General features: G+C 48.2%; 1 protein-coding gene across 1 annotated transcript; it reads left to right on the top strand.

The window, feature by feature from the left end:
• Positions 1–1,247: 1,247 nt before the first annotated feature.
• Positions 1,248–8,768, top strand: CEBPG (CCAAT enhancer binding protein gamma). The gene is made up of 2 exons (XM_069793482.1): positions 1,248–1,387; positions 6,606–8,768. Exon 2 carries the CDS (start codon positions 6,713–6,715, stop codon positions 7,163–7,165), a length of 453 nt encoding a protein of 150 aa, XP_069649583.1. The 5' UTR covers positions 1,248–1,387; positions 6,606–6,712; the 3' UTR covers positions 7,166–8,768.
• The last annotated feature ends 1,040 nt before the right edge of the window (positions 8,769–9,808 follow it).

Below are 9,808 nucleotides of genomic sequence, written 5' to 3'. Positions count from 1 at the left end.
AGCTATAAACACATCCTGCACACATACAACTTAGAGATGTGAGCATATGTATTTTTATACCGTGCTTGTTTAGGCAGAACTACGGTGATGTGAACCAAAGTGTCTGGAAAATATTAAGGGCCAAAAAAGTTCTTCTCTACAAAACGTATTTTACAATAACAAACACATACCAGTGAATCGGGGCATAATCTTCCTATGACATTTAACTCTTATGACCTAGATGTTTCCTAATCTGCCAGCGTTTAGCTTTCCTGTCTTTTTAAAGTATGTTTGAAAAGGCAAATTAGCTAATCATCTACAAAACTTAGGAATCTGCCATAATTTCTGTTGTCAAGAGAACAGTCAACGTTTTTATTTGATGTCTTTGGTATTCCTTCCACTGCACCTCACAACATCCTGCAGAGGCAACCCACACAGCAGCTACGCTGAGATGGGAATACGCTGCCAGGTGTTCATTAGCAGCCCAGGAACAATTAAGAGATGCCAATCGGTACAGAAACACAACACGATCTACTCCGATGCCCGCGGGGCGCTGGCCAACTTCGTGCCAGCTGCCCCCCAGAAACCACCCAGCCCGGCCCCGGCCCCGGCCCCGCGGGGGGACCGAGACTGCCTTCTCCCTCACGCGTGGCCCGGGGATGAGCTCCCCGCGCTGCCTGTGAGGGGAAGTGACCGCGGAAACACGGGTTCGGCTTCTCTCCCTCAGGCTGAGGGCAGAAGGCAGGCCTGGGGCCCGCCCGGAGGTGCCGCCGGGCTCCTCGGCCCGGGGGCGGCCGCCCGGCTCCCCACCGACGGCCGGCTCGCTCCTCTTCCCGCCAACCCCCGGGGCGGGAGGGGAGGCCTCTCGACGCCTCCTCCGGCCCTCTCCCCCCCCCCCGGAGAGGGGAAGATGGCGCCCGCAGGCTGGGCCAGGGCGCAGCCGGGCGCTCCGGGGACACGCGTGGCCGTGCAGCGGGCTTCCCCCCGCCCCGCCGGCAGCAGCACGGGAGCACAAACCCGGGGAAGCCGTGACACCCCCCGGGCCCTCCGGGCTCCCGACGCGGCGGGCGGGGCCGGCGCCGCCCCGCGCAAGCAGGGCGCAGCCTCACGGGACACGCACCGTCCCCACGGAAAGAAAAAAAAACCCCAACCCCAAAAAACAACAAACCCCACCACAACACGGCCTCGCCCTCTAAGAGCGCCGGCGGCCCGATTGGCCGCGCCGGCTGCCAATCCGGGCGGCTATTGCATCATCCCGGCGGCCGGCTGGGTGGCGATTGGCGAGGGGGCGGGCGGAGCGGGAGGGTGTCGCAATCGCCGCTCGCCCGCACGCCACACTTTAAAGAAAGAGGCTCGGGCCCGGCCCGGCCCCTCCCGCCGCCGCCACCGCCCGCTCGCCCCGCCACAGGTAAGCGCGGCCGCGCGGGGGGCGGCGGGCCGGGGCGCGGGGAGGGGGGAGCCGGGGGGGCCGCGCCGGCCCTCGCCCGCCCGCCTCCCTCCCTCCCTCCCTCCCTCCCGCCGTGTCGCGGCGGGCGCCGCGCATGGGAGCGCATGATGCAATCGGCGGGCGGCCCTGGCTCCCCTCCCCTCCCCTTCCCTCCCCCGGTGAAGTCACGGCTTGGCAGCGCCGGGCACCCCCGCGCCCCGCACGGGCGGGGGAGGAGGAGCGGCGCGGCCGCCGACGGGCGGCCCCCCGGGCCGCGGGCCCGCCGGGGAGGCCCGCGGGGGAGGGGAGATGGGGCGGGCCGAGCCCCGGCCCGGGCCCGGGCCCCGCGGCGGCTTCGGCCCCGCCGGGCCTCCCCGCCCCGCGGCCGGGCCGCGGCGCCTCCGGGTGCTGGTGACGGGGGGGCCGGGCGGTCGCTACGGCCCGTCCTCCGGCGCCGCAAGGCGCGGCCGCTGAGGAGGGCGCCCGGCCGAGGGAGAGGTCCCCGCGCCGGGCTTGGGGCCCCGCCGGCGCCGTTCGCCCGCTCCCGGGAGCGCGCCGGGCCGCGGGGGTCCCGGGAGCTGCCCCCAACCGCGACAAAATGCCGTGCTCTAACAGGCGGCATTCTTCTTTTGTAGCTTCTCAGCGGAGTTTTGAATGTCTTGGCAAATCTTTTCTGGTTCCCGACAGATTTTTACAGCTCCAGACGCAACTTTCAAAACGGGTCTGTCGCAGAAAGCTCGATGTTGGTCTTAGCTCTGACATCTGGTGGGAAATAGCAGTCATTAGGACAACTCAATACTCCCCTCAGTAACCGTGCCATGCTGCTTGTAGCGCCTCTTCAGAAAGTATAAAAATTCTTAATTTGAATAACTTCTGGATTTAAGGAATTAGTTCATCTTTAGAAGTAGCTACCTTCATTGTAATTCGAAAGACAGAGTCAAATTGATACCTCTTGCCTCCTGGCATCTGGGATTGTTTGCAGTTCTGTCGTCAACGCTGCTAGCCTGCAATTAAAATACGTACTTTAGATGTTAGGAGCGCATTTTTTTAAGGATGTTGGAGTCCATTTATGAAGATGTTGGAGTGCGTTTTTCTTGTAAGGTGTATGGAAAAATTGGGGATTCTGAGAAAAAGACGGGAAAGTGATGTTGTCAGCTGTGGCAACTGATGATAGGTTTGAGCTACCTAGTCTCACAAAAGTGGTTGCCGAGCCTTCGGTATGTGAGAGTTACCATCAGCTCTTGCTAACTTGCCTGTGAGAGTGTGCAGAAAACCACGCAGGAGCGGGCCCTCCCAGTGTTCAGCAAACGTATGCCTGGAGTTCTGTGCTGTCATGCTTTGTACAGGCTCATCTGGATTTAGGGTCAGATCCTACTGGGGTATTGCTACTGAAGTCAAAGAGCAGGGAGGCCACCCATTGCTGCTCAGATTGGGACCGATTTTGCATTAGACAAGATAGCTGAGTGAATTTGTGCAATAAAGTCATCTTGACTAATGATTAGAATCAACACAGTCACATCTCAGAAAAGGAGCAGAGAGAAGCGCTTTGTTTTTTTTGCTGCTAAGTAAAAAAAATACTGATTTAATTAGCAAATTAAAACACTTTTTTTTTCCCCCAAAACAAACATTTGGAAGTTTAATTTTTTGAATTTTTTTTTTTTTGGTGAAAGCAAAGATAATAAAGGCCTTGATTTGCTTGGGAGTCTTTGTGGTCCCTGAGGAGTGCTGTCAGACAGTAAGAGACATCTCTCTGCCTGAGAAGACACCTCTGAGTTACCAGCTATTATGCTGTAGTGGGTGGTCAGTTGGTGGCCCAAGGAGAGAACAGGGCAGTTCTAACTGGCCACTGGAAACACTACCATGTGCTGGGTGGAACCAGCCTAGGGCTAATGAGCAGCTTTATGGGAACAAGATGCTCAGAAACTCGGCTGGCTCTCCGAGGAGCTGCCTCCTGCTGTGCCGGGGATATCATCCATTCACAGGAAACCAACCTGTTTGTGGAGAGGAGCCGTTGTGTTTGTGTGGCACAGTGTCTGAGAAACGAACTCTGAGACCCATCTACCTCCCCACCCTCGTGGCCTTTCCCGATTACTGTGTCCTTTACCTCACCCTTCTTGAGACCCCCTTCCGTATGTCTCATAGCTGCTGCCTTTAAATCTCCTTGCAGTATTCCCTGAAGGATGCCCCAGGGCACCTGTTGCTATCCAGGATATCCTTCCCTCTCGTTGTTCTGTTGAAGAACTAACAATTGGTAATAGGGATCCAGCCTCCAAATAACTAGGGGGGAAAATCAGTTTCAAGCCTCAACAATTACCACTCCTGGGTTATCTGTGATACAGGACAGTTAGTGCTACTTGCTTTGCATAATAAATTAGTTGGAGCAGGACAGAAATTCAGGTGTCATTTCTCCCACGTAAGGGTTCAGATCATCAGGCCAGGTAAGAGTGTGACTCACTCAAGAAATAGTTATTTGATACAAAATGGATCGTTTCCAGTGGGAAGGAATTGAGGAAGACTTGTTCTTGCTCGAGAGGTGTGACACTGGTTCATCTTTGCTCATATCCATGTACTGCCCAACTAAAATATTCCATTAAAATGGGGTTTAATGGAACAATTTTTCCTTTGAATTTTGGGGGAATTTGATAGAGATCTGAAGGGAATGTTAAAGCAATATTAAATAGGTTCGATAGCATGGAGAGAAATAGCACATGGAACCTGGTGATGTGAAGAAACGTGTTACAGGTCGGGTGGGCTGCCTTCAGGGGCAGGAGCCACCCCTTCCTCTGTAGTACCTCATGAAGCACAAAAAGCAGATCGTGAAAATGGTATGGGTTACTTAACTGGGATGTCCAGATGAAGTTAGCAAGCACTGTAATATGTTGAAATAGAGGGGACAGGAAAGCATTCTGTCTGACTTTGAAAAGATGCCAAAAATCAGTGGAAAAAATCAGTTGTCGGAGGCGATCTAACAAACAGAGCTATATAGTCTTTGAGAGCTACAGAAATCCTGTATTTAAAAATAAAGCTGAGACAAAGCCAGTATATGCTCCAAGAGGCGCATACACTTGCATCTTGACTAAAAATGTCAGTGCAATCATACGTGCACAGCTATTACAACTGGCCCTGCCAGTCTGGCATTTGTGCACAGCGACATCTTGTTAGCTGTATATGCAGTTTAACTGCTGAACCAAATTGCTTATTCAGTCAGAATCTAAGACTTAAATGTGGTTTGCAAAAGTTGCTTTAAGAGTTAAAATCGGGAGAATACTAAATACAAAGGTTAGGCATATATGTATATAGATTTAGCTGTACAGATTTCAAAAAGAGTTGATGGTTTCTTTCTGCCCTGAAATATGAAAATGAAAAGATTTCTTGATAGGAGGGGTGTGGGTGTACTCACATCTTCTTCACTTGTTTTAAGTGAGATGACTTTTCAGTGACAGAGAATGTTAATTTTGAATAACATTCGAGCCAAACTTACTAGGCTTTTCCATGAATTTTACTGAACCACACTCTGTTCTGGCTCCCTCATTATGGAAGAAAATTTGCTATTGATCTAGACAGTAGAATTGTAACCTTTTTAATGATACCCCAGCAGAAGGTAAAACAGCAACTCAGACTGCTGAGAAAAACCAGCACACAAGAACAGTAAACAGCTGATGAACCCGTGAGTTTAGAACGACCAGTGACACACAGCAGCTCATTTACAAACATCTCACCACATCCATTCATCAGCTAGACACAGGAGTACAGTCATCCATCTCTTGTGCTGTTACTGATGCAAGACGTAATCCCTGGGTGGGACACTGCCGATACTGGGTGGTTAGCCTTGCCCACCGCTAACTTCAGCTACTTGCTTTCCCAGCAGGTTCCCTTGAGGATGGGCAAGGAGGATGTTGAACACTAGTTGTGTGATACTGCATGTATGCATGCAATGCAATCTGGTCTTGGAGTAGGATTGTTTTATGCCAGTTAGATACTTTTCTTTAACATGACAAGAAAAAAACACTCGCTTGACTGATCACTGAGTACTTTTCATTGGAGCCGTAGGTAGGCGTTTCAGGCACTTAAAACAACCCTGTTGCCCTTCCCCTCTTCTCTCCCAAACTTCTCTCCCAGACGTTTAGGAGGTCATCCCATGAGATGGGACGAGAAGGGGAGCAGCTGTTAGCCTTGCTGGGGCTGTGTGCCTGCAGCAGCTGTGGTGGAGTCCTCCTTGTGCCACCAGTAGGGTCAGGAGCAGGCTGACCTCAGCAGCAGGGCAACGTGAGTCAGGTGAGAGGGTGTCCTGCTTGTTTGTGGGCTGGAAAGGAGAGTGGACAATGACCAGTGCAGGAGCTACAGCAGGGGAACGTATTTTGCGGACAAGTCAGCTGTGGCTGCTGTCTTCCTATGGGTGGCAACACTCCCCTGTCTTTGCCGGGTAGTGATTCTCACATTGCCATCACCCTGTGTTCCTGTCCCACCTGCTCCTTACAGTACTGTCACAGGCTTAGCTTGTCTTACCTTGCTTGTGGTTGAAGGGGTTCCTTTAATGTCACTCAGTCGCAGCCTTCAGAGCACACTACCTTTTTCCATAGATTTTTTTTTTTCCACTCGGTACTAGTGAGACCTTAAAACAGTCATCAGTTTGGACATCACCTTCAAGTGCTGTAAGATGATCAAGGAAGGGTGGACAGTCTAAGCACCCTCACTCCAGAGAAAAGAGACCAGGGAGTAATTTGTCTGTGCGTACACCCAGAGGGATGGTCTGAAGAGGACAAGGATCAAGTACTCCTGTTGGTCAAGAGTCAGGCTGTTAATAGGTTTAAGCTGCAGAAGGAAAACTCCAGTCTGAAAATTAAGAAAATTATATAACTAGAGGAAAAGTTAGACAGTGGAACCTGTTGCCAAGACAGAGGTTGTGAAACTGGAGATATTCGAGGCTAGGCTAGACACCCATCCATCAGGGATGGCTTTGGAATAACTGAGTAAAGCCAGTGAACAATGCAAACAGCTTGACTAGATGACCCAGTAACAATCCCTTCCAATCCAAATACGTTCGAGAGGCTTCTGAAATGTAGTTGGCAGCCTGTCCACTTCCAGCACAGTTGTGATGTGTTACTGCCAGATGTACCATCAGTACCTTATGCTAAAGTCAGTGATGTGTAAGATTGTAGCTAAAGCTAGCACCTTTAATAGCATTTTTTTTCCCTGCTAGGTTCACCTTGCCCTTAATCCATGTGAAGACCTGTTGGAAACACCTAGAAACACAACAGTTTTCAGTCTCCTAATAAATTCTGTTGTGTCCAAGAAGAGCCTGTCCAAATGAGCAAGACATCCCAACAGAACACCGCTACAGATGCGAACGGAGTAAGCGTGATTCACACCCAAGCACACACGAGTGGTTTGCAGCAGGTTCCCCAGCTGGTGCCCGTTAGTCCTGGTGGCGGAGGCAAAGCTGTGCCTCCGAGCAAACAGGGAAAGAAAAATTCCTTTGTGGATAGAAACAGCGATGAGTATCGTCAGCGCAGAGAGCGAAACAACATGGCAGTGAAAAAGAGCCGGTTAAAAAGCAAGCAGAAAGCACAAGACACGCTGCAAAGGGTCAACCAGCTCAAAGAAGAAAATGAACGTTTAGAGGCAAAAATTAAGCTCCTGACCAAGGAGCTGAGCGTACTGAAAGACCTGTTCCTTGAGCACGCACACAATCTTGCAGACAATGTGCAACCTGTTGGCACTGAAACCACCACAACAAATCCAGAAAACAATGGACAGTAGACATTGTTGCAACCTTACGAAATGAACTCTGGAGGTGCAGCTTGTCTGCAACGCCCATGCAGTAACCAAGCAAAAACACTGTTCTTTTAACCATCATTTTGTCAAGATTTTCTTCTTTTAACCATCATTTTGTGGAGATTTTCTTCTTTTTAGGTTTAACACTGAAGATTTGATACAATTAAACCAGAAACTGATTAGGGTATTTGTTTTAAATATTTTTCTCCTCTAAAAGATTTATCTAATAAATGCAGACCTAAATTCATAGTCAACAAGGAGCTCAGTATTAGGGAAATAGCATTTTCACAGGAATGTTCACTTACCTTACAGTTTGCATAATGGGAGGGATCCAGCAGGATGGTTTACTGTAGTATCAGAAACTTGTAATTGGATAAAATGTCTTTTAAATACCTTTTAGTGTATTTAAGTCCTTCGTTTGCTCTGTTACATATTACAAAACTGCAAAGGCCATGGAGGGTGTTTGCTTTCCTGTTTGGTGGACTACTTTAAATCTGTAGAGCAAGTCCTATAAAGCACCACTTAGGTCTTTACTGTCCAGTTAACAGTTAATAAGGAGGGCGTAGTAATAGTGAGCTGGGATGCTTACTGATGTTTTCTAGAAAAATAGCAATATACTATGATGATATGGTAGTTGGCTTCCAAATGAGTCTGAAGCACCATGTACAAGAGGTAAAGCAGCACACTGACAAAGCCTTTTAAGCCTGTGTTCACATAGTGACTGGGGCCTTATGAGAACAAGATTTTGGTTTTCAGAAAATGTCAAAATGCTACCAAAAAAAATGTGCTCTGCAAAATTGCATTCTTGCTGGGGTGCAGGTATTGGGGAGAACAAGATGTGCAGCTTGGCTAAGCAATGAAAGGGGTAAGATGGCATCTGTTCAGCCAGAATGTATGGATCACTGCTCGTTGACTTTTATCTCCATTTTCATGGCTGTTCAGATTTGCAGCCCAGATCTTACAGAAGTTCACAGCTCTTTTAAGGACAAATGGCCCTAGTTTGAATAACTGATTCAGTGAAATTTCTATAGTCATCATACAGTTGTGTGAAGGAGTATCCTCAGTCTTATTTTATTTTCATAAAAGTTTTTCTATAGCAACTTTTTTAATGCTAGTGCTAAGTCTTTGCCATGATCCATTACGCAGCGGTATGTACTATACTGAGGATTTAAACAATAAAAGTAAAGCAGGAACTTTGATGTAACCTTAATTTATTTTCATTTTTAAATATTTCATTGATGGTATGGTTGTGTTACATTTAACCTGTGTGTCTGGCTAGTGGATTATTACACTTGTCTTGATTTCCCTCCTAAACTACTTTTTTCCATAGATTATTTTGTAGGATGCTTGTTTGCCTTGTATCTGTACTTAGGAAGAGAACTTGGATATTATCTCTATGAAGATGCTGTTAGAAAATGAAACCTTAAAGAGTTCTTTTTGAATTTAAACTTTTAATACACGTGAAAAACTTTCATGGATTGTTTTGGATTCTGGTAGTCTTTTTACAAAGATACGGTTTTTGGTTCTAGCTGCAGCTTAAGTAGGTAGGGTTGAAATATCAGAAGCTAATAAAAACCTTTTGCTTCTAGTGCTGGCCTCATTTTTCCTGTCTCTTTTCTATTTCCCTCAAATGTAGAGGTGCCCACCACAAGCAGCTGTCTTTGAGAAATCAGTGCAACAATCTCCATTCCTGTCTTCTGCTCAGGTTTTTACTCAATGGAAAGAATCAGAAACTCATTACAGTTTTGGCTTATTTCCTGATTTAAGGGGAAGGAACAGAACACCAAAAACTACAAGGGAAAAAGATGACCTGAAAGCATCTCATTTGTTAACTGTGCACCTACTCTGATGCAAAAGGTAGGAGCTAATCTCTTCCCTCGCTGTCTGCTCTGTGAACTGGGACTAGGTGGCCCTGTTGTCCTGCAGTTGGTTTGACAGGCTGATGTGGAGTCCTCCCCTAGTAACCATAACAGGGGCTCCAAACCTCTGGTATTTGCTTCTGATTTTGGTGAAAATTCTTAAATCTCTTTGGGGGTAATATTCTTTCTGATGCTCTGGAAGGTGACTTCACCTGTTACTCCTGACAGCTCCAATTCCACTTCCTTCTTGTTTAAAATAAAACCACTGAGTTATGAAAAGTCATTTGTTTGCACAATGACATTTCTGGCTTAGCAGTCTCCATGCTTGTTTTGTTTGCCTAGGGAAGCGTGTAGGCTGTGTGCAGCACATCACTTGAATATGTGAAGCCATGGACCCAAGATTATAACAAATTGTTATTTTAAATCTACCCTCAGAGTTAGGTTGCAAGAAAGGTGTTAGTCTATTATTCTAAGCCCCCTCCTGCCAAAATAGCTGTCTCAGACCCCTGAGGAGCAAAGGCTGAGGTGAGGCTTTCCCTCTCTTTGCGCGAAGGTGGAGCAGCCCAGGCTGTATGACAGCAAAATGCCTCAATCTTACCCCTGTGCTGCAAGGCACAGGGGAACACCCATACCTAGGTGACTTGGATGATTCTCTCCTTCCTAAAGAAAGGCTGGAATAAATGCATATCTACGCAAGAAACTTTCAGTGTAGGCCTATAAAAGTTAAGGTTTTCCTTTTGACATGTTTTTCTTAACAACAACTACAGTG

This window comes from Haliaeetus albicilla, chromosome 10, assembly GCF_947461875.1.
Source record: "Haliaeetus albicilla chromosome 10, bHalAlb1.1, whole genome shotgun sequence".
Classification (NCBI taxonomy): domain Eukaryota; kingdom Metazoa; phylum Chordata; class Aves; order Accipitriformes; family Accipitridae; genus Haliaeetus; species Haliaeetus albicilla.
Note: the sequence above shows the minus strand (reverse complement) of the source record. Positions and strands in the feature narration are given on the sequence as shown.